At 34.6% G+C, this 25,830-nt stretch overlaps 1 protein-coding gene across 3 annotated transcripts in view; it reads left to right on the top strand.

Moving 5' to 3' along the window:
• The window catches only part of SLC16A7 (solute carrier family 16 member 7), an 88,231-nt gene extending 63,490 nt beyond the window's left edge, over positions 1 to 24,741 (top strand). For all 3 annotated transcript variants that reach the window (XM_065048591.1, XM_065048592.1, XM_005498010.4), the window contains exons 3-5: positions 9,015 to 9,158; positions 10,806 to 11,618; positions 14,080 to 24,741. In XM_065048591.1, the coding sequence (XP_064904663.1) occupies positions 9,015 to 9,158; positions 10,806 to 11,618; positions 14,080 to 14,351 (1,229 nt within the window). In that variant the 3' untranslated portion in view covers positions 14,352 to 24,741. The remainder of the gene's footprint in view (positions 1 to 9,014; positions 9,159 to 10,805; positions 11,619 to 14,079) is intronic.
• Positions 24,742 to 25,830: the final 1,089 nt, after the last annotated feature.

Raw genomic sequence — 25,830 nt, 5'->3', positions numbered from 1 at the left:
TTCTGAAAATGTTTGTTTTGACTTTTGGTCTCTGTGATGTATGCTAACCTTCCAAATGACAAAGTATTATTCTGCTTGCAGCAAAAGTAGCCACAGATTTTTAAGATGGTGTGTAAAAATCATGAATGATAATAAGGAATAATAAACAGGAAGTAATGAGTAATTAACATTTATGAATATTTTGTTCACATGTGCATACACAGATTTGTGGAAAAAGTCATTACTCGAAGAGGAAGAAAGAAAAATGGGTAATATATGTAACTAGCCAATAACATGGTTTAGGAAAATATCTATTATGAATAAAAATAAATATTAATATTAGCAAGCACTGTTTTTGTTGTTGTTTGTTTTTCTTGCCAGCAACTAGTTCTGAGGTTCACAATGTATTTCTTATTTTCAAGTTACTATAATTGTCATTGTGACAATGGTATACTACACCTTTGTCTTTCTTTTCAGTTTTATGTTCTGCAACAATACAATCATCCTCCCTTTGTAACAGCAGAACTCGTTTGTCAAGTACTTTCTATTAACCGTGTGCATGTGTGTATGTATGTGTGTGATACAACTAGTAGCCATACTGGATAGCTACGAAAGTAGACATACTAGGCAGGATTTATTTTAGTCTGTTCAGAAACTTGATGCTTCTTCCAGTGCTCAAACACAAATACTACCAAATTGAACTAAGTCAAAAGAATAAGCAACCACTGAGATTAGTGGATAATACTTCAAGCATAAGACCTCTGGATAAAAAATACTAAATATTTTAGTGGGAGCATTTCTATAGTTAGAGTTATGCCTCCTGGAATTTCAGGTGAAACCCTGAAAAGGATATAAATTTAGTGTTTTATTATTAATACCTTCATATTAACTGTTGCTATAGAGAATTGTATTTGCTCATATTTATATATTTATATTATTATCTTTGCTGTATTTCCAGAGAGGAAAAATTAGTAAGTCCATGTTTCATTTTTCTTTTGAAAGAGAGGAATGTTTTATGGCAGAGGTTCATTGTACCTGCCAACAGTAATATTATTTAGGTGAAATCCTCAAGTCATTTTTGGGTCTGAAAAGGTGTGTTAGATTCATGCAAGCACACAAAGTTCCAAGGAGTTAATTAGGGTTAAATACTAAGCTAGAAAAATTGTCTACTTCTCCAGGAAACTTTCAGTAGTACTTCCAAGTACCTTCTATTTGCCACTGAATTTTCTAATGTTTCTGTTGATACACTATATGACATTTATGACTTAAGTTACAAGCTGGTTGCATAGTTGTTTCTGAGATGAAAAGAACAGTTTTCTGAGAAGATCGTTTGCGATTCACATATCATGTCTGATGCTATTTCCAGCTATCCTAATTACATAAGCATACAGGACACTTTGTGAAATATGCACTTGATGTTAAAATATCTCTATTTATATGCATCTCCCTTACAGGTGTTTTGGTTCCACCTCATCATCAGCTTGTTGCTTCCCTTCTTCTTTCTTTGTTCTTGCCTTTTTCCAAGTTGAAAGACTATTTTTTTCCAAATATATATACATGGGCTTCACTCAGTGATATTGAAGGAAGCAAGAATACAAATATAAGAAAAAAATTTAAAAATGCTGAAATATTTTTCTGCATCTGACTTCATTTCACAGGAAGTGTGTCAATGCAAAATTTGGGCAGTTAATTTTAGGACACAAATTTTTCTTGTAGTCGATGAACATAAATGTTTCTGAAACCTGTGGAGTGTTCAGCAGCTCGTAGATTAAACTCATTTATTTCTTATTAAATATTGTGAAGTTTCATATTTCTAATTTCAAAAGAAATGTCATAAATCATCTTAAAGTCTTCTGCTTTGTGATCAAGTGTTCCAGCCTTTCATGAAAAAAAATCTGTAGCACAGCATGCAAAAGATAATTAATAGAAAAAACTGATATGAATCCATGTAAATAATAATCAGCATGGCTATTCCTTGATTAAAAGCTGGGCAATTTCCCAACTTCTTTAAATTCATAGATATAGAGTAATTTGTTGACTTGAAGATAAGTTTTCTAAATTACATGGTGCATAACTCCTTATGTATTTGCACCCTAGCAAACAAGAACAAAAACTTAAAGCCAATCAACAGCTTTGATCAAAGGTCTCTGATGTATCACTGGAAAAACAAACAAATGAACAAATTACCCCAAACTAACAAACAAACAAAACACAGATCAAGGTTCTCTAATTTCTACATAAATCAGAATATTTAAAGCAGGCATCAGCACCACTGATCACTTATTTATGTTTCTTCTGGACATTTCAGGAAAAAGCTCATTATTTGCAGCCCGACACACATGTTCCTGACTTGAGCACATCCATTCAAAATTATGAGATATAACCTTTTGCAGGGAAACACCATGAAGAAGCAGCCAATGTGCTGAGGCACTCTGCCATCACCCAGGCTCCTATGGGTTACCACAGACATGATTATTGTATTTGTCATAAAAGTCCCAAGGAATATCTGAAGGTCAAATTAATCCTCATTAGTAATCAAAAGACAGAAACTTAATAGAATTCAAGGACCCTGCAGGACACAAGTGAGAATGTGTGCATTCAGGGTAATGACACTGAGGAAATGTAGTTAGAAGAGGGGAAGTGGTGAGCAAAGTGTGATGGATGATTGAACGACTGACTGCTCACTCCCCAGCATGCTGTGCTTCAGCTGCTGAGCTATCTTAACTCATGGCTTAGCAACACTAACTCAATGTTATCCATTTCTTTTTGGTGATTTTTATTGCAAGAGCATTTTTTACTCTTTTCTGTCAAGGTTACTATATTATCTGGGTTTATGGAATCAGTGCAACCAGTTGTAAATGTTACATGAAATGGAAGAAAAATACTGCCAAATGCACAGAGGAACTACAGAGAAAGCTTTAAAGCAATTGTTGAATGATGTTACCTTTGTTATCATTATGCAAACACACAAAAAAGTGTCAGAAATGCAGGTTACCATTCCCAGGAAGGTGATAAATAGTCTAACATTAAAATAGTTTTGTGAATTTTTAATATTATCAATTCATTGGTACTTTTTTTTTCTATCATCTTTCTTCTCTAAGTGCCTGTTAAAGAGTATTTAGCCAAAGGTAGAACTAGAGATGACTGTCACAGAATGCTCACTTAGTCCTGCTTGCAAAAAGCAGCATACTTTTAAAGCATTTTCCAACTTCATGAACATATTTTTGACATGACCAGAACCAATTGTGACTTCCTTTTCCTGTGGATACCAGAGATGACATTTAAATAGCAGTACCAAGCACTCGCTTAAAGCACTTTTTGTTGAAGAAGTAGTTCTAAAGTGAAAGGTAAGGCTCTACTCTGGCAAAATATTGGGGATTCTTTGCCAAACAAAGCAAATCAGCTCCTGCAAGTGGATTTTATAATTCATTAAAAAAAAAAAGAAAGTCTGATATTAGCATGTTGTTGATCCTAATGTGAATTCTTGGCTTTTCAAGCCCTGCAGGAAACAGAAATAAAAAATAAAGCCAGACTGGAAGGATATCTGCATTGACTCTACAGAACAGATGGCTGAAAACATACTTGTGTTTAAATCACTTGACTTGACAGGATGCGATCGACATTATTGCATTAGTACGACTTGAAATATTATTATTGCATTTATTTTCAACTTCTTTCATCAATTCCCTTTATTTAAATATATGCCATATTGTTCAGACTGAATCATCTCAGGTTGCTTTGGATCAATGACACTGCAAACACTGTATGATACCATCAATATATGTTCATCTCTAGTTCCATGCTAAAAATAATGGAGATAGTAAACTAAAAAGCACTGACTGTATGTGAAAAATTTACAGATGCGAATGATCTTTAATTGCCTGACTGTATAATAGCAGTGAGGAACCAAACCAGGACAAATAAATTAAATAATAAAATCAATATTATATGCTTTTAAAAAAGCTTTCATTCCTACAGTGAATATAAATATAGAATAGAGCCAAAGATGATCTTATTAGAGACATAGAAGACAATTATGGCAGCTTGATACTGTTACAAACCAATCCCTAATATTGTAACCATACTGCCTAGGTATTATACATTAAAAATGTAGGACATTTTTTCATCCCTCACATAAAGTGCTGTCTATTTATGGGAGAACTGTCTAAAGTAAATATTTTCTTTTTCATTTTGGTAAGAAAAAAATGTATGGAAAAGAGAAAAGGCAGCAAGAATTCCAGTGTCCTAGATTCTCTTCCTCTTATAAATTAATGGAGTATACCTAATACATTTGGAGTTACAAATGTTATTCTACATGAGAACTGAGCAAGGTATAGACTTTATGCATAATAAATCTTCTTTTATTCTATTTCATGGTCTTAAAACTGATCTGCCTGTACTATTACCTCAAGGTGTTAGGAAATAGAAATATTTTTATTTGGTTTGTATCCTTTAAGCTTATAGAGGTACTAGATATAGAGTTGTTTTATTGTCTCCAGAGTCAGATAATTTTTTGTAGTGTATATTTTCTTAGGGTTGAAAAAAGTTAGTAAATAGATAGATGTGTGTATATGAGTGAGAATGTAACTGTGTGAGAAATAATATTAATTTTTTACTGCATAGTTTGAGCTCTCTTCATTTCCACAAAAGTAACAAGCAGTATATTTTTTTCAAAAAGAAACTTTAATATTTGAGTTAACCATATTAGCACAATAAGCATAATTTGAGTGGAAAAAAATGATTATTTCTTCAAACATCTGATTTTAAAATCTACTTATTGTTCAGTTATGTAGCTTTTTTATTACTTTTTATTTACAACATGGCTTAGTAGAATAAGGAAGATTTAAATAGTGACTGAAAAGTTAAACTTGGAGGTGAGAGGAAAATATGGATTATTGCTACCTTTGTTATTATAAGAAATAATTAGTCTTATTTGTAAGCAATATTTTTCTTCAGAGAGGTCTTGGTATTCACTGAAGACCAGCGAAGGCAGCTTTGCCCTCACATTTTGCACAATACCTATGTGCAAATGTTCTGCTGAGCCATCAAAACAGAAAGTAGGTGTCACATTATTATAGAATTTGTATAAAACATCATAAACAGCTCCCAAATGCATAAGCCAGTCTCTGCTTACATAGCTGAAATGACTTTTGACATCTTTCCCTTGACATAAGCTAAGAATGTGAAAAGCTGCTATTTTTTCTTGTCCTCTTCTAAAGCATTTGTGTCCTGCTGCACAGCTTTCCTGAAATGGTTTTTCAGTGGTGCTGGTTATAGTTGCTGTCTTATTCCTTCTCACAGTCTGGTCATTTGCCTCAAACAGAAAGATATAAAACAAAAATACAGCCAGGAGACTGTTAGCATATTATGATAATGGTCTTAAATTTGGTTTAGGAAGTGTATAGTCTTTTGTGACTGATGGTTTGTAGGTGTTAAGGGAGAGATCAGAGTAAATATTCTTGTGGGCTTCCTGACTTAACATCTGTTATGTGGTTACTTCAGATGTCTGGAAAGTAGACTCAGAGATCTAGCAGTCCGTTAGTGCGTTAACGTGCATTAACGTATAGCATGATTTTGGCAACGGTACAGTGCTTAAACAGCTTGATCTTCCTTCTGCTAAAAAGAAAAAAATATGCACAGAATATAGATACATCCTAGCATTTGAACATTGCTTAAATAATTTTAGAAGCTGTTAGATGTGAAATGGAATTTGTGCATAGCTATAAAATGTATGATGGCAAGCAAATGGTTGGAATTTATGCATACTCATATACTTTAAGGTATGAATATGCATCATTTTATGAAACTCCAAAACCAAGTATATACACAGACATCACAAGAAAATATTTAACCTGCTCATCAGATTGGAAGAGTTCCTAGATAACTTAAGAGGTGAGCTTAAAATAACTTTATGGCTTATAGAACAATTAATATTTCCCACATACACAAATTTTAAATCAAAACACTGGGACATACTAAAAGAAAACTCCAAATTAACTGGAGCTGTGGTGGTGAATACACATCATTAACTTAAGGAAAATGTCTCAAGGAGAATATTACATTTACAGGGATTTTAAATTCATAATGCATTCCAGATTTAGGTCATTTGAAAGTACAGGGCTCAGACCCAACAGACAGGCTTGTCTTTCCTCTGGTGTCTTCATCCACTGCCTACATAAATTAATACATCCATGTTTGACCTCTAGCTAACAGGTCTTGTAGGTGAGGCTAACATCGCATGCTTTGATCTGAAAAGGTGTAACTTACAGTCCTGGCCTAACTGCCACAGTTAAGGTCCACAGATGTCCAGTTTTCTTATTCCTAGTAAGGGACTGTTTGCAAAATGATCCCCCTCAAAGGACTGTACAATGAAACTTGCCATTTCTGGAAACTCCCCCAAAAAGACAATCAGCCAAAAACTAAAACCAAACCTCTTCCCCAAATCCCTAAACAAACAAGAATCTGGCTCGTTTTCCTGTTCTACAGGAGAAGGAAGGAAGGAAGGAAGGAAGGACTGATGGAAAATAATATTATTACAGTCAGTACTCTTCTGGGGTGAATATTACAGCAGAGCTCATCTTTGTCCTTGATTATTGTTGGAAAACTTCGTTAGTGCTTTGCAATGCTGTCTTTTTGATCAATATTTTTATTTAAAATGCTAACAATATAGCAATATTTCACAGCAATATTTTTTAATGCAATTCTTCTCTTTCCAACACTTGATAGTCTGCTATTTGTCATTTGGTCTCACACCTATCCTTCTGGCTTTTCATGCTATCTTTGTTTAATGTGAAAAGAAAGAGATTGCTAAGAGGTCTATCTAGATCATTACTGAAGTATCTATATAAGGGTACAATTCAAGGTGCTGCCTGTAGTGAATGAGTCCATAAAAAGCAGGGTCAATTATTCACCTGCTCTGATGTCCCAATCCTAGATTTTTTTCCTAAGGACCAGCAAAGGTATATCTTAAGTAAGACTACAGCGAGGCAACATTTATTACAGTAGTAATTTGGTGGGAGGTCAGAATACTAACAAATACTGAACAAATTTTTATGTGCTCAGGTCAATTTTGTAAATACTTCCATCTCATCAGAGGTAAAATAACTTGAAAATAATTTTTAAAATCATTATTTTGCTGTCTTTGAAGTGAAATACTGTTACCGTGTTTAGCTGTGATAACAATTAAACCTCTTTTTTCCCATAAAATTGCCTGAAATTTAATTTATTTTCAAAAATACAAATATTACTTGATATTGGAATGAAACATTTTGCTTTGAGTTCAACAAAGAGTTCAAGTACAAAGGGGCTTTTTGACCCAGAGGAAATATTTGTATTGTTCACATATTTCAAAATGGCTTTCATTCTAATTCAAACATGAACCAAACTGCTGATTGTCTAAATATAGCTCTATAAATAAAAAAATCATGATTGAAGTTATGCTTCACCATACTTAGGAGAGACCAAGTTTATTAAGACAGGAAAAGTAAGCATGATATATTTGAGAAGTGTTTGGAGTGTAATTTGTCTGTCCTTCATGTTTCACTGCTTTCTGTATATGGCCTCAAAGGAGAAACACCAGCTCGTCACTGTTCTGCTCAGTGGTTCCCCCAAATGGAAATAAAGAAGTGTTAGGCATCTCATGGTATAATCTGTCAGTGAAATATTTTAGTGCTTCATATGTGACTTCAAATCTTTTAATAAATCTCCGGGCTATTGTATATTTGGTGGGGCTTTCCATGCTGTGGATTTTCAAGTCCGCTGGTTTTGATACACAGTTGTGCTTAAGTGGCAGTTAAATGAACAGCAGAGCCTGGTCTCCTGTGCTTCTGTGTCTGGAAGATGAGCCCTAATGCCTTCAGTTTGAGCATCCTTCACCTTTCCAGTAGAATAGCCACCCTGTTTGTCCTCTATTTCCCCATGTACCTTGAACAATACAACTGCCTGGGCAAGAAGAGTGATTGCTTTTGCTGGTGGAAAGCTGAGTATATTGGCCAATGTCTGTGCTGCCTGGACAGGAACACCTTAAAACTGTTACCAGTACAATGAATGATTTGCAGTGAAATCAGATGCAGTGCTTGGCATTCCATTTTATGCCAGATACCTGCTTGATCTTGAGTTTGAAATTTATTGCTTTTTGTTATGGATGTTTTTATTTCTCAACTGGATAAATTTAGTTATTGCAAAAGCAAAACTATTTGTAATGGTTTGGACCCAATATAGTGCAGTCAGATGGTATGCAGGTTTACCTAAAGAGCTTTGACAACCTCTTAATCTTGATATGTAGCACACCATCTATTTCAGTCACGGGCATTTAAAAAAAACATATAATGCGTGTCATGCTAAATTGCATACTAGGTGTTTGTTTAGTGTGGATGTAATTACGCCATAAACTGGATTGCAGTTGAAACTGAAAAATGGACTTGGAGCAATATTTTTAAAGTTTATAGGTCTTTGTGCTAAACCACATCTTCGGTTTTCCTACAAGTAAGTCATCTTATTACCCTCTTTTCTGGATGAGGTAAGGGAAAACAAGCCTCAGGGGCCAGACATTTACGTTCTGATTTGGCAATATTTTCAAGTCTATGTGTAGTTTAAGTAGAGGTCCAGGACATGCTATAGTACTAAGGTCAATTATTAGTTTGCTTGCCTGGAGATTCCTCCTGTTCTGTAAGTTGGACTTTCAGTATCTGTCTCATACGTGAAATTCTTCAGTCCTTGCACTTTCAAAACTTCCATTGACAAATCTCAGTATTGAGTGCTTGCAAACTGTAACAATCCCTCTTGCTTGTCAGATGTCTTTAATATTTTGATCCATCTCCATGACTAATCAATACTTATATTGTCATGCAGGCAATATATCCACATCCAGGCTCATGTATCTGCAGACTCACAGAGTGTGCTTTTAAGACAAATTGGTATAGAAAGAGCTAAACATTTTCCAGGATGGAAGAGGAAAGCATTCCAACATGTCCAAAATACAAAGACGTGTATGATGGAGTAACCTGCTATGTATTGTGCTTTCTTTCTACCAACAGGTCCCATAAGCAGTATTTTGGTGAATAAGTATGGTAGCCGGCCTGTGATGATAGCAGGAGGTATCCTGTGTTCATTTGGAATGATTGCTTCCTCTTTCTGCAATAGCGTCCTGGAACTTTACATATGTATTGGTGTTGTTGGAGGTAAGAGCCCCGTTTAAAAGATACATTCCATTCTATTCTATTCTATTCTATTCTATTCTATTCTATTCTATTCTATTCTATTCTATTCTATTCTATTCTATTCTATTCTATTCTATTCTATCATATTATTTGTAGTATTGTTTTACCAATGAACCTTACTGATCAAGAACCCACTGTTCAAGGCATTGTACAAATGCAAACTGAGAAGCTAGCAAGACCAGTTCATTGCAGCTACCTGAACTATTTAATCCTTTAAATTAGCTAGTATGATGTTAAATTATTTCTTTGGATATTTCAGGAGTAACTGATGATTTTATTCAATAAATGTTGTATGTAGGTACTGTTTCACACTGCACTGTAATTATGGTATAAAAACTGATTGACTCGTGACAGCACTTATTACAGTCATTTGTGTAGAATTTCACATTTATTCTTTCAATTATATTGCACTTCAAAAGTGGTCACAGAGGCTAGCAGAATTCTAGAAAAAATGCAGAAGCTAGAACCAGCTTTCTGTAGGTTTGTATATACATATGCTCTCACAGGAAAATATAACAACTTTCAGATCAGTAGCTTTCTGTTTAAAATCCTTCAGGGTCAATCCCCAAATAAAGTTATTTATGTATCATAAAAGGCCTGGATATTGCCTAAGGCAATGAACTGAAGTAATCATAAAGCCAGTAAATGAAATAACCTGCTTATCAAAAGTAGTGGTTTTTCTTTATTTTAAACTACAGTCTCAGAATAAGGAAGGCAAGTAAGGTGAAATATTGTCAGGTAATAAGTGAATGAGATAATACTTGTTCCTATATTCAAGCTCATCTGCCTTTATGTTGGGACTAAAGAAGTCCTTTGTTCAGTGATTATTTCTTAAAGTTTTTATTTTTTACATCCTAAACTTGGGGCCCACTGAAAGAACAAAGTTACGGTCCAGGAATGAGCCTATCAGGGAAGAAAAGTGCTCTCCTGTGCCATCCAGCAGATTCATAGCTAATTAGATGTTATTGTCTGGATGTCTTAATACAGAGATAAGGCCTAGAGGTTCAGTTTATACACTCAGCTGATCTGGATGGGTGGTCTGCTCCAGTGCTTGTCCTCTACAACTCTTCCATCTTTAACAGTGAGTTTCATGCCTGAGGAAGTGGAGCTAAATGTGCTCCAAAATAATTAGCCATTTTAAGGTTCACTTTTGTACACAAGTTTGATCTTAAATAGGGATGTAAGTAAGAAATGAGGAGATTTATGCATTTAAATACACACTGCATTCATTGTAGCCCAGGTGACATTTAATAACTTTTGTCAAATGAGCCAAGAAATTATAGCTTAGTAAACATAAAAATGGTGAGTCAAGGTGCTGATACCATAATTCCTCTGTGATTCCCTTGTCTCTATCATTGCTGTAACACAAGGAGTTTTGACTTTTATTGCAGTGCTACCAGGCAAAATGGCAGAATGATAATAGTCTTGGCATTAACACACATTAGTAAAGAAGCTGGATTTCATTCACTAATGCTAGTTTGCTTCTATAATATCTTCATTGGAAATCACTGCATTATATACTGGTAATTTAAAAAATAACTCAAGATAAATGTGATATATTTTTTAGTGCATGACCTGCAATAATACTGTTTTTTCTGTGTTGTTTAGGTCTGGGATTAGCATTCAACTTACAGCCTGCCTTGACCATGATTGGCAAGTATTTCTATAAGAAGCGTCCAATTGCTAATGGATTGGCCATGGCTGGAAGTCCAGTGTTTCTGAGCACATTGGCACCTCTCAATCAATTCCTCTTTAATGCCTTTGGCTGGAAAGGAAGCTTTCTCATTCTGGGAGGACTTCTATTGAACTGCTGTGTGGCTGGGTCACTTATGAGACCTGTTGGACCAAAACCAGTCCCTCCTGTGAAAAAAGATGCTGAGAAAGGCACAGGAGATTCTACCTTGCACAAAAACAACAAGAAGTCTTTTTGGCAAACTATGAATAAATATCTAGATCTGTCCCTCTTCAAACACAGAGGGTTTCTGATCTATTTGTCAGGAAATGTCATTATGTTTATCGGGTTTTTTGCTCCAATAGTATTTTTGGCTCCGTATGCGAAGCACAAGGGAATTGATGAATATTCTTCTGCTTTTTTGCTATCTATCTTAGCCTTTGTAGACATGTTTGCTAGGCCTTCAATGGGACTTGTAGCAAACTCCAAGTTTATCCGGCCAAAGATTCAGTACTTTTTTAGTTTTGCTGTTTTCTACAATGGCGTCTGTCACGTCTTGTGTCCTCTGGCAACAAATTACACTGGCTTGGTGATATATGCTGTATTTTTTGGGTTTGCATTTGGCATGGTTAGCAGTGTTCTTTTTGAGACATTGATGGACCTTGTTGGGGCTGCCAGATTTTCCAGTGCAGTTGGACTTGTCACCATTGTGGAGTGTTGCCCTGTACTCATAGGCCCTCCTCTGGGAGGTAAGAATTTCTTTTATTCCATTTTTTTCAGACATTACAGCATAATCTTACAATTTAGCATTGAATTAATATAAACATAGTCCTTAATGTTATTTAATGTTTTCTCTGTGACTAGGATTCAGCTCAAATTTGCTCTTTGCCAACACAGTTCTTACTCTCTTGAATTAGGTGAATCCACTGATCAGTTCTTGTGAACATCTCACAGAGAGACACATAATTATTTTCTCTGATGGCAGCTAGATAAACATGCATGTAAATTTAAAGTAGCAACTTTAGTTTGCCTAAAAAGAGAGGACTGACACTTCCAGAGATTAAAAAACAGGAGGGAGGTGCCAGAAAGGGCAGGGAGAGACTCGACAGACTTGGCAGGGCATGCATGTGATGGGATGTCAGCTGGTGCCATGAAGCGTTGCGCCCTGGCACAATTTCACACTGTTGTCCTGCTCACAGCCAGTCCTTTAGCCTGTTTCTGCAGCCAACAGGTATGTGTAAGGCAATTCAGAGTGTGAACCATCCTACCTGGACTGAAGGATGATGATGGTGTCAGCTTCTCTCTTTTGAGTGTAAGGAGAGCTTAAAAAGGAGCCTACATGTATAGCTTGGACCCTATTCATAACTTTTGGGCTTCTAACACGAAAAATGAGGAAGAGTCTTATCTAAAATATTTTCTGTTTGCTAGCTTTTTAGTCAGTATATAGTAATGGTGTTAGTAAGTTTTATAATTTTAAGGCTTCTAAAGATATAAGGACTAAAGAAATAGATGCTCAGATCTTATTGAAAAGTATTGGTTAAAAGTAAATATGCATGTGTGTGTGTTGCAGTGTAAGCCCAACAATATGAAAACAGGAAGATATTGAGATTATCAGACTATACCCACATACACTATATCCACATAAACAATGTCAGAAAAGTCAGCAAGATTGTATGTGCCTAAACCGATTTATATGTATCACATTTTTTAAGGATTACTGTCAGTATTTCTATAAAAATAGCATTGTTGAGTGAAATTTTAAATATGCCAAAATAATTCCACTCACTTCAGTGCAATAATATTTGTACAAGTAAATGCTTAATAGTCCTCAAAATAGTCCATATTTCCCTCATCTTCTAACACACAAATTCATTTTGGTGACGGCAGAACACAATATATTCTCACACAGACTCTTCCTATGCCACCTAGTGGGGGGACTGAGCCTGTGACCACTGGAGTCCGGCCCTTTCAGTCAGGTTCTGAAGTGAATACTAATATTAACTCTACAGATATTAAATCTAATATTTTTTGAGCAACAGCATATGCAACTATTTGTTTTTCAGTGTAATAGCTTTGCAGAAGTTCTGAAAAACAAGTGTTTGTATTGTAACTTTATGAATAATTGTTTTATCTTGTTAAATAGAGACAACAAAGGAGATGAATCCATGGAAAAGCTAAATTCCAACTTTGACTTTTACATAGGTTTTACAATTTTATGCTGAAATAATGTTAATGCTGAATTTCATATTTAATCATCGGTTTTATCAGACATTTCATTAATAGAAACCAGTAAATTGTACTGTTTACACTGATAGGTGAATTTTACAGTTACAGTGCTATTTGAGATTTTCCTAATACTAGGCTTGTGAAATAAAGAAAAGACTAAAATTATTTGAAGGCTTGTGAATGTGTATCAGGTAAATAGGCTGGTGTTGTGGCTTCAACCCAGTAAAAGCATCTACATACATACTAAACTGAAGGGTGCAGGTTACCCGGTGAATTTCAATGACATCGTAGCACAGTTCAGAGCTAAATACGTGAATGCATACAGTTCATTTGCAAGTTGGGAAAAATTAGAAAGAATTGTTCATAAAGTGGAAGAGCAGTTTTATTTTATTTTCTTTGTAATGTCCATATTAATCTCAGAGGTGTGGATATAATTTTTGGGTACAGGCTTCAGAATTCAAACCTCAGCAGTTGAATGTGATAGTTGAAGGGACAAGCCTTTCTATCTCTTTCACCAGTCACAGGAAAGTAAATTTGAAAATCAAGCAGCTGATGCACAGTGATAGCAGCCTAAAAAGGCACATACCTCTTTATCCTTTTGTCTGTATGCAGCCTCCATGAGTGTCAGACAGTCACTCCAAAACAATAGGAAACAAATTAGGCAGTGAATAAAATAATAAGACAATGAAAGAATGAAAATGAAAGAGCTAAAAACCAGTCTGTCATTATTAATTTAACTTTAATTTGTTCTTCAATATTTTATCATTGTCAGTGAATCCAATGACAATTGCTAGCTTGACTAGTACAGGTTTCATTAAAGTTCTGCTATATATGTTAGGCAACTTGAACATGTTGAAAATTATTTTCTGCTCCAACTTCAAAACCAGGCAATATATAGGATATTTCTCCTAGGGGAAGATCTGTATTGTATCGGACATTCTATCCTAAAAACTCTTTTTCTTTCTTTTTGTCTTTGTATTTCAGGTTGGTTAGTGGATGTTACTGGTGAATATCAGTACATGTATTTTGTCTGTGGAGTGATTGTGATTGTGGCCAGTATCTGGTTGTTCATTGGCAACGCCATTAACTACAGGCTTTTGGCAAAAGAAAAGAAGCTAGAAGATGAGAAGCAGAAAGAACAGAAGAATGCTGACCCGAAGGAAGCAGAACCATTAACGAACAATGAGAATGAAGATGCTGCCAGCAGAGCTGACAAAGCTGTTGAAGATCCTTCAGAAAGAGAAACCAATATTTAATCTGCAGTATAACTCACAATGCAGCATTTATGACTTCCATTAGAAATATGTCTCCAAGACACAGGCCAGGTTTTGTGGTAATAATGATCAGTCACAATATTGGATGGGAACAGATTTTGCCATGTGGCAAGACTCAAATTACTATCTACAGTTTATTTATTTCAGTGATACAAAATTGAGATTACAGGGGTAGAGACTTCATGCAAATGAGTCCATCAGATCATGACTCTGGACAATCAAGAGTCCGGTAAACCACACTATAAGGCCTTCCAATGTCAAACAGATTTGTTTCAAAATTATATCTAATGCAAAAGCATCTCTTAGTCTTATTTGGGAAGATACTTTGTGTTCATCTTTAGAGTGTTATTAAAGTCTGTTGAAATAATCTGCCCAAACTGTACTTACCACTAATATTACAAAGAATATAAGCTCAAAGATCTGTTTCGAAAGAGACAAACCACCTGGGTGAAGCACACTAAAACTTTTTTCTCTTTGGTATGCCCACTAGATCAAAAAGATACATTATATCTGTATAAACAATTATAATATGAATGTAAAAGTTAAGGCTAGAAAACAAACAATTGGTGGGCATCATCTCTAAAATGCAATAAACAGTTGAATTACAAGATATTCCAGAAGTTGTTTCCTCCTGTGATAGCTGACTACATTGTACTTCAACATATGCATTTGAACACAAAATACGTTCAGACCTCACTTAATTCAAACTAAGCTAAAATCTGCCTGTACATAAAAGCCTTTAAAACTAAGATTTACATGGCTAACAAGAGAGGCAATTAGCTTGTTTGGTTATGTATTCCTGTATGGCTGAAGGAACTGGGCTGGACTATGAAGCCTTCTTCCAAAAGGGACTAGATTCAGAACTTGCTGATGTTAAAAAGATGCTTAACCTTGGCTTTTGTGGCCTGAATCAGGTTCATGGCAATGACTTCAGAGTAGATGCATGGGTTTATTGACAAGTCACTAGTTGTTCGACAGTCTACTGAGAGGAGAGTTAAGGTCGAACTTCAGCTCTTTGCAGACAGGTAACTTCATACCAGTTCTCTCCTCCCTTTCCCATGTATTCAGTGAAAAGTTAATTCTTGTTACTTATGCCAGTTTGAGCAAAATTGCTGCAAGGCACATACAACAGTGCCAGTCTGGAAGCCTTGTATTAACATATCATTTTTGTGCCAGATATTTGGTCTTGTGTCTACAATTTCACACTGATATTTGTATCAATTAAAATGTACACAATTGTTTCTCTTCATTTAGGCTAAAGAAAATGTGAATCTACAATTTTACTTCACAGAAATTATTTAGCATTGGACTTGAAAACTAAAAGTGCAAGCTTCTGAAGGTATTAAGTGACAATATTTCTGTTCTATTTGTAGGTGAGGAAAGGAGCTATTCATTTGGGAGACGTGCATATAAATGCCTCAAAAATTGTGAAAATTAAGGGTCTGATTCATAAAACATTTATACACTGTTTATGCAGGACGCACATAGATTCAATTAACAGAAAAGCATATCACTCATTTTAGCCCTCTTTTAAAGCTGAAAAAGTTGCAAATATATTGTACTGACAACAAGCTGTGTTAAACACACATTGAAGTGCCAATAACAAAAGAAAAAAAATAATAGTAAAATCTAGCAAATAAGTCAGTGCTTTTAGGAAAGCTATTCCTGAAGAGTGGTGTCCAATATAATATTTTCATTCTTCTAAAAGTTTTGCTTCTGTTTTGCTGTGTTATCATCTTATAAACTATGAACTTCCACAGTAATGCTGAACTTTTTCATTATGTTGGCACAGTTTTAGGGGAGAAGCATCATGAATCTACTCACAGCATGGTACAGAAATTAATACCTGCTTTTTAGCTAATGATATGCAAAAAACACAAACACCTTCTATAAGTCCTGTAATTTTATGGGTGCATCAGCAACAAAATATGTGCTTTTCAGAGTTTTTGGGGAAAATACTGGTTACATGCTCAGATTTGAGCAGTGAACTGTGTAAAGGAGAATTATTTAGTCCCCATAAAATAAGAGTTCCTCTCCCAGTCCCCAGCTTCAGGGAAGAAATAAAAACATAGCGCCTTCTTCCAAACCATAGCCCTGACAGCACTCCATGAGGTAAAAATAGTGCTCTGGTTTTGGCTATACAGATATACAGGGTGAATTCCAGGATCTGTGAATGCTCTATGTGCCCAGAGCCAAAAACTAATGAAGAGTTTCATCGACACTCGGCTTTCATACAATGAGGAATATCATTTATACATACTGGATTGGGAAAGATTAACTGAAATTTTAGCTGAAGAGTAATCATCAGGAACATCACTCTGCTCTTGACAGCAAGTGGTAGAAAGGCAGAGATTATCTGAAAAGAGATTAATATAGAGGTTGAACCAAAATAACTGAGGCAAAGTTCTAGGTGCTTATTATCTCTTTGCAAAAAAGTTTGATTAAGATTTCAGGTAGAAGACAACTAGTGTCAACTTTTGACTTAAGTCTCTTAAAAGTTGCTGCTGAGTAAATACAGGACTCAGAAAAAAGATCAAAAAGGTTCTCAGGAAACGTGCAAGCAACTTATGTATTTATGCAGGATCACAGAATGTGAAGCAACATAGCATAGGAAATAAGGGAAAAACAAGGTTCCTTGAGCCATAGATGCACTTGACCAACAGCAACAAAAATTATGTTGCTATCTCAGAGGAAATAAAAATTTATATAAACATAATCCTCTGCAGAGGTACTTCTCTTTCATCTCTGGTCAATTATATTGATAAATAACAGGAATGAATGACCTGCATTACCACCACTCACCAGTGTGCAATTTTTAATCCCATCAGGTAAAATGATGGAGCAGACAACTAGAGCAATATAAAGTGGGAACTGAGTCGAGTGAAACATTCCCTTACACCTCTTTCATTACTTTTCCTCTTAATACTAGCAACAGAACAAAAACCATCAGAATATGCTGATATTACTGAAAATTAAAATTAAAATCCAGAAATGAATGAAGAAAATTGGAACCATATCTATGCAAAACCAGTCAGGAATTAAAAAAACCCCGTGTCTTCCAAATAACAGGTCTTAAAGGGGCAATTGTCTTGAATATGTAGCTCTTAATTCTAAAAGTAATAATAATAATATATTGCCTTGAATCAATTCTATACTGAGCAGCAGAGTAGTGAAATTAGTGTAACTAGGCTTCAGACCCCTGAATATCACTCTTACTTGCAATGAGCTGCAATTTGTACTGCAAATAATTTCATCATCACATTTCTGCTTTCAAGATAAGACCTGGGTATATACCGTCTCTCTAAATCCTCCTAGTTTCTTTTAATTACCTCTCCCCATGTCTGGACTACTGCAAGGTCAGGACTAAGAGATACCCCTCTCCTGCAATGAAGAAATGTGCTCTCAAACGTCAGGACATACCACGTGAATCTGTTTTGCACTGTGGAGTCTGTAGTCTCTGTCAGTCATTGCAAGCAAATCCTTAACTGATCTTAATCTCATTTATACTTATGTATGAAGTCATCCTCTTCATGTCTCTGTCACAATTATTATCTTGCTCTTATTTGATCAATCAAGAAAAATAATGCCAAAATTTTAGAATTAGTAGAAAAGGGGATAATTTAAATAATATTTTTCCTATTTAATGTCAAAGTTCTATTTTAAGTAGTTTCAGAGTATACATGTGGATACTTTTATGTCTTTAGGGTTTTTTGATATCATACTCTCTAGTAGCTGCAGGTTTCTTCTGTATTGCCCTTTTCAACTCCAGAGGAAGACTTCTCACCAGTAATTCTCAGTACTTTTTCAAGAACATATCAAAGGTTCATGCCTCCCACCTCTCCATGTTGAATTGTGATTGCAACTGTTGCCAGTTCTGTATTTCATTTAAAATCCCAAAAGCATCTTTTTATATGAATTCCTGTAACATAAGTAATCAGAGTACAATTCTTTTATTTCAGGAATATGATGTATGAACTGTTTTGACAGAGCTAGGGAAAATCTTATTTTATCTTCAAATAGATTTTTTTTTTTTAAATGATGCTGTCCTTATGAGGGGAAGTTCAAATTACTACTGCAGTGAATGGCAGCAATTTCACTGACATCAGGATTCAAAATTTGCATGAGTTTTATTGGTCTTTTTGTATGTCAGCATCCAGTGTGCCTAAAAAACATTTTTCAGTATGTACATAACTGTTCCTCCCAAAGAAGTCCTATTCCTCTTGAAGGTTCCCCACCCCCACCCTGTTTTCCATTTTGATTTTCCATTTCCAAAATGGCATGTAGTGACTTACATGCTTCCTTTTTTCCTAAGCAACATTTTTCACTTGCTACTTTCATGTCTGGATGGTTGTGAGTATCAGTGGGGGGTATTATTCAGATACATAATAAACTTCAGATACCATATGTGGCAAGATTTGTAGCAGCAGTCAGGATTTCACTGAACAAAGCCACTGACCACTTTTATGGATGAACATGCTGTAACTGATACGGACAGTTTTACCTATAACAAAATTGAATCAAGGCAACTTTTGTTAGTTTCTCTATAGATTACTATTTTTCTACTAAAAGAGAAGAATATAAAGGGAATTTTTAAATAATTATTTTCTGAGATGACATATCAATTTTAACAAGGCGCTTTGGATTTTTTTTGAGTGTGGGTGCTCTTCCGATATTTTTGCATATATATTGAAAGTGTTTGCATGTTTTATCACCTTTTTGATCACAATTTGCATAAGCATTGCTATGTAATTTCAACATTATTTGCATATTGTTGTTTTGCAGTTCAAATTTTTCTCATAATCTACCTCTTAACTCAAGTTTGGAGACTTGCATGACTCAGTTAACATACAGTTAGCAAAAAAGCATAATGACAAAACCTCTACAGACTATTAGAAAGTCTCCCAAATATTTTAAGCTACTTACAGTTCTATTTTTAAGTCAGTACATATTTATGACCAAATTATTGTTTCAATTGGCATAGCTTTATTAAATCTAAAGATTGTAACCCATACTTGTGTAATTTTTACATCACTGAACTGGTATAAAAACTCAACATATTCTGTAGATATTCAAAGTCTACTGCCCTTTTTGTGAGATGCTGGCTCTCTTTTTTTTTTTTTTTTTTTTTTTTAATTTTATTTCCATTTCTCAGTTAGTGAAAGTAACTAAATGCAAACATTATGTAGTTAATATACCCAAGCAGTTTTTAAAAAGTATTACAGAACACATTTTGCATCCTCGAAAAAAAAAAAAAGAAGTTTCTTTGGTTTAGAAATAATACAGAATTTTAGCTTGATTTCCCTTTTGTGGGGCAGATGTGGGAGATGGTCACAGAATGTTGGACTGGGGCCAAGGAATAATGGTTGTCCTTCGTATACTCTTTACAAAACCAGAGATGATTTTTTCTTCAAATATATTCTTCTTTTTATTCTGCAAACTATTCTTGACTTCTAGAATCTAGTATGAAGTCCAATGAAGCCAACATAAAAATCCCTTTCAAAGTCAAAAAGCTTTATCAGACATTGGAGGTAATGTGGCTTCAATGGAGGCTTCAGCCTTATTTTCTCCATATCAGATCTCAGGAGTGTCAGACATAACACAGCAAATGCAGAATTTGTGGCAACTGGCAATCAAGCTATGCTTGCATAATATTCTGAATGAGTCAGTCCCTAAATTAACGCACAATATGTATCATTTTAATAGCCTATGTAAATAAAGAAAAATAATCAAACATTAACGCTGAATGTAGATTATAAAATATAGTGGATATATTTAAATAAATATCCAAACAATTCTGTTTTACACCAAAGGAAATTATCTATTTTCTTTCAAGCCTTTCTTCATCAGTTTATAATCTTCATTTTTGTTATTTCCAGAGAAAATGGTTTATGTCTTTTGGGAATGTGTATATAGATTTATATACAAGGGAATACATATGCATATGTGTGTGTATATTTATTCCCCTATATATAAAACTCTAATTTATATATATTATATATATTTATGTATATATAAAATATATATAATGTCTTAGAGTAAGTTATATACTGTGCCTGATAAATAAATCATATTTGTAAGCAGATAAAAGATTTCAGCAAATGACAAAAAAATGTAAAGGTTTTCTACAAGAGTAATATTTTATAGTTTTTCCATTTCCGCTGGTTTTATTTATTTTGGAAATTCATTCAGAAAACTGCAATATTATATAACACCGGTATTTCAACCATGATTGTGTTCAAAGTGGCATAAGATCACTGAGAATTTTCATTGTTGTTAGACTGTAAAACCTACGTTGTTGGTGGAGGGGTTGATTGGTTGGTTTTGTTGTGAAGGTATTAACTAGATGATCTCTGAACAGATGGTAACACATAGACAGAGTTTTTGTCTATCTTATTCTGTATGACAAGATTATATGAGGTATTGAGGGACATGATACTGTTGTAAAAAGTGTGGATAATGAGGGTACTCAAAGCCCTGAAAACAGTTTTCCTGTTAAATTATCTTTTCCAGAATTTTTGTTTTTTACTTGTCTGCAAGTAGGCAAGCCAGTGAAATGTCTACATTTGTCTCTGGCTCCTTAAAAGTTCTACCTTAAAGTTATTGAGATACTTTTTGAGAATGGTGAAGTACTTAAAAAATACCCTTCCTGAAGTGTGACATAGGTGCATTTTCCATTTATAGCCTACTTGGAAAGTTCACCATATCTGCAGTCTACCAACAGAACTTGGTATTGCTATGCAATAATGAAACATGCAGTAGCCATAGTTGTTGAGTAACAAATTTTTTTCTTTTTGTATTTTGCAATACTGTATGGTTTTCACTTGAATATATTGGCTAGTTTTTGTTTTTGTTTTTTTTTTGACAATCATTTATTAGTTAGAGGTGCTATTTATGTTCCAAAGAGACTTGGATGAATGATAACATTCTCTTTCTAGATGCCAAATCCTTTTTTGACCTGACAAAATTCATTGTTCATAATGTGTATTAACCCGGTAAAATGCTTCTGCACTGCATTACATTGTATTTAAAAGCATATGTGCTCATTAACTTCTATTCCAAGCTTGTACTAGTGTCTAATATGTCAAGTTTGCCCATATATATTTATGAAAAATTAGAATGAAAAATGTGTAAGATAAACAATTAAAAAAAAAGGGAAATTAAAATAAAATTTCCATGTAAATTTCTGAAAGCATGTAACTGCTGTTTTTTAGACTCTTTAATAGTAAGTTATTTACACTTTTAAAGTATGCAAATATTCATATATTAATTGATTCGCTATTCAAATGTAGCTAAGATCTGAGAATCGCTTCTCCTTGCATACAGGGACAGAACTGGAAAATTTCCTGTGTAGAAAGACACTATGAGCAGCAGAACATGCTACCAGCCCCTTGCTGTTCCTAATTCCACAATTATGACTTAATCTCAGACATTACTCAAATACCATCTGGGCACCCAGGATTTTTCCCCATTACTCTGAGTGGGCTGTTTTTCTATATTCCATGTACATGCAATATCATTCATTTATCACTAATGCTCATTTTTATACAGAAAAATCTATCCACATGGCTTGAAATAGTAGATGTGGTTAACTCTATTCTCATTTTTATAAGAGTTCTCAGATGCTACATATTTGTCAATTGACTTAAGGTTATGATTGCTTGCCCCAGTTAAATCGGTCTTTATTTATTGAATGTGATTGGATATCTAAACTTAGAGATATTAAAGAGAAATTGGAGATAATATTAATATTAGAGATGCTAAGGTCACAGAAGCACAATAAGCTACTTGGAAACAAAGGTCTAAAAGATGAACTACTGAATAAGAAAGAAATAACTTTGTCTATGAAAACAAATTGTGTTTATTTTTAGATTTCTAATAACTGTAAAATCTGCTTTCAAAGTATATTATCTATAATCTTTATAAGGAAGTGCTAATTCAGCTATCAGAGTATATTTAGATTTTGGAATGGCAGATTCCAGCTATTATTTACAAATTACCTCACATCAATATTTCAAATTGGTGTATCTGAAAGAAAAGTAAGTTTTAAAAATTGATATTAAAAACTAATATTAATCTTAATTGATCTGCCTTTTAGCATTTTGTCAAAATTTGGAGTAAATGGGCCTGCAAGGAAACTAAGTTACTTTCCCTCTTTCATGTGCTATTCTTCTCCTAACTTTTTCACTCATACTAACCACACTGAAAAAATATCCATCAAGTAATATGTTTTAGCCGCAAAGCATGGATCTTCATTTTTAAAAAAAAAAAAAAAACAACAACATCCAAACAACAGCAATAAGTAAAACATAATTGGGAGGGGGAGTTACTTTCCAACCATTGAGAAAAGCAAAAACTCTCAAATTTTATGAAAAAAAAAAAATCTCTGAGAAATTTCTTGGCCAAATCTCCATAAAGAAAAAACTGAATCAAAATGCAGGGGATACTGTTCAGCATTTGCAGATATCATCCTAAAATTTTGCACATGTTGTTTCAATTAAAGGTATAATTAGATGCTAATGCCTGGAAATTGGCAATTTTAATGAGTGCTTTTAAACAGTAGTATCTATGCAAAAGTTTATTTTGTTTGGTTACAAAAACTATTAATTTTCTTTCTTTTGATATGTCTCTGACCCCAACTGACCAAAGGGATATTGCTTACCTTCTCATGTCATGCTCAGCATATAAAGCTGGGGGAAGAAGAGGAAAGGGGGTGACATTTGAAAGTATGACATTTGTCTTTCCAAGTAACCATTACACGTGAGTTAGCCCAGCTTTCCTGGAGGTGGCTGAACACATGCAAGCCCAGGGAAGCAGTGAATGAATTCCTTATTTTGCTTTGCTTGCATGCACGTTTTTTTCACTTTACCTATTAAATGGTCTTTATCTCAACCCGTGACTTTTCTCACTTTTACCCTTCCAGTTCCCTTCCCCATCCTACTGTGGGGAAGCGAGCAAGCAGCTGGGTGGTGCTTAGTTGCCTGCCTGGGTTAAACCATGACACGTCTATAAAACCACTGCAGATTTACTGTAACAGCAGAAGAATTTTGGTGCCTTCTATACCAACTATACACCAGCCAACCCAAGTCTTATGGCTTTTCTGCTTCATAATTCCCTTTTTGAGGAACCGCTTTTCTTGTGGGTACCTTCCAACTCAGGACATTCTATGATTCATATAATTTTTCATAAGTTGGAAATGTGCATAATCTATTTGAACCCTTTAAGGTCTATGATATTGGAATGGGAAATTTGCTAATACCACTTTGCTTGTTTCTTCATTTAAAACAGGCAGAAGTACATCAGCACAGTTTATTTTGGTTTTATTGTCCTCACCAAAGTTTATGGAGACCTACAAAACTCAAAATCATTTAATAAAACTCTTTGTACATTGAATTCTGAGCACAAAAGCCATGTGAAATATTTAGGAAAATGTGCTATTCAGACATTTGAAACTTTAAAAAGTTACTGTTAAAATAAGTTCAAACTGAATGCTAATAGAAAGTATTTCTCTTGCATAGTCTGATTCAGATACCCATAATCTATATGTGCTTGAATTTTCCACAAAATATATATTTTCAGAAATGATCATGTAGAACCTTAAAGCTGTAGCTAGGTACTAAAAGAAATGGAAAATTTTCTGAAATATCATATATGCATCAGCTTTCACTGACAAAGAGTTTATTTTGGAGGAACAGTGATTCATTTTGCCAACCTTCATAATATACTTTGATTAATAATTGCAATTCCAGTGTGGCCTGAATGATAGATGAGTAGCAGTTAGGCAGTGTAATTATTCAGTTCCATTACTGAACTGAATAATTAGGGGAAAATGGTTGTGGTTGATCTGAAGGGTTTTTTTTTTCCACTCACAGAAAAACTGTTTCTTTATCTTAATTACAAAACAAAGCTCTTTTATTCCATTTTGGATCTTCTGAATGGAAATAAAGGGCGAGTTGGATACCATATATGAAACAACAGGATTAGGCAATCATCACATAATTCATCAGACATGCGGAGAGACAGATTCATTTCTTTCTTCTCTCTGACATGAACCAACCTATGATTCCCTCTTCTAAAGCTGTTTGGGATTCAAGAGTGAGTTCCTGTGCTGCTGATAATTTTTACCGATGCAGAGACAGGCAATCTTTTGTTCCGCCTTGCGTGACGGCACTCTAGCATCTGGACTACATGTCTTCCAACAGCCAATATTTTAAGCAAAGTGAAGGAGCACCAATAAAATAAATTGTTGATACCTGCACGCCAGAAAAAAAATACTAATTGTGTTTGGGGAATATTATAGAAAATGCATTGGTTTGAAAATATACACTATCCATATATTTTGAAAGACTGAAATAAAGTAGTTTGTAATTGGTAATCTTCTCTTTCTTTTTACTCAGCTGATGTCCACTACAAGTAAAAGTTTTCATCATGGGTATTAATAAATCCATAGTCAACTGTTTTGTGTTTACAAGGACAATGCATTTGTTTTATCAGTGGTGGAGTCTGAGTTGATTGAAAATGACTGCCTCACAGAAATAGATATTTATCTTCCCATCCTAGAATCCAGAGGCACAGAAGTTCTGTCTGGATACAAAATGAAACTGAAAATAGGAAATAATGCCCCAAAGTAGTATTTATTTTCCAAGAGACTTACTCTTTCTAGCAATATTTTTCCCAACAATAGCAGTGTCATTAAGTGGTCTTAATTCTAGGTTCCACTCAAGTTTATTAAAGCAAGATTTTGTCTTAGAATGAATCAAGTAAAAAGACATTAACAACTCATTCTTAAACTCTGCATTGAGAACAGCAGCAGTTACAACCTGGAGATTCAGTGCAGCTGGCAGAGGGTGGCAAGTGGGCTGTTAACAGAAGTGTGTAGTCCTACGGGCTAAAAAGTGTGACATACTCAATTGCCCTCAATAATTTTAGATTAAAAGGAATTTGCAGCCAGAGGACTGTTTTAAATTCTGCAGTTGGTGTAGGGCATCAACAACAAGCCATTTACAACTCCATTTTGTGTGTCAGTTAATAACTTATTCCCACATCTGTGTCACCAGAGTAGGCAATGTGTTTTCTGTTTACTGAAGCAACAGTCACTGAGAGGCGTCCACAATAACCTTTCTCTCACCTTCCTCCAAGTGCAGACCAGACAGCTGACTGCAGAGCCTGGGATGGAAATTGCTTGCCTCACACTTTTCACACATTCCCCATCCTACAGCTAAGCACCCACAATATACAATAGATAAGCAATGCCTTGCTTCAGCACTGAAAGGTGCTCAGTTCAGGCACCCATCTCATTGGACAGCTTTTAGGCTGAATATTTTCTGTGGTTCTTTCAGTTACAGTTGTAAACCTCAGTGTGCATGAATATAATCCACAGGAAAAATGTAAAGTATTTAATTTTGGGACTTCTCTTCCTGATAGATTTTGCAAGAAATCTTAAGAACCTCACAGGAAACCAAAT

Source organism: Columba livia, chromosome 1 (genome assembly GCF_036013475.1).
Source record: "Columba livia isolate bColLiv1 breed racing homer chromosome 1, bColLiv1.pat.W.v2, whole genome shotgun sequence".
Taxonomy (NCBI): domain Eukaryota; kingdom Metazoa; phylum Chordata; class Aves; order Columbiformes; family Columbidae; genus Columba; species Columba livia.
Note: the sequence above shows the minus strand (reverse complement) of the source record. Positions and strands in the feature narration are given on the sequence as shown.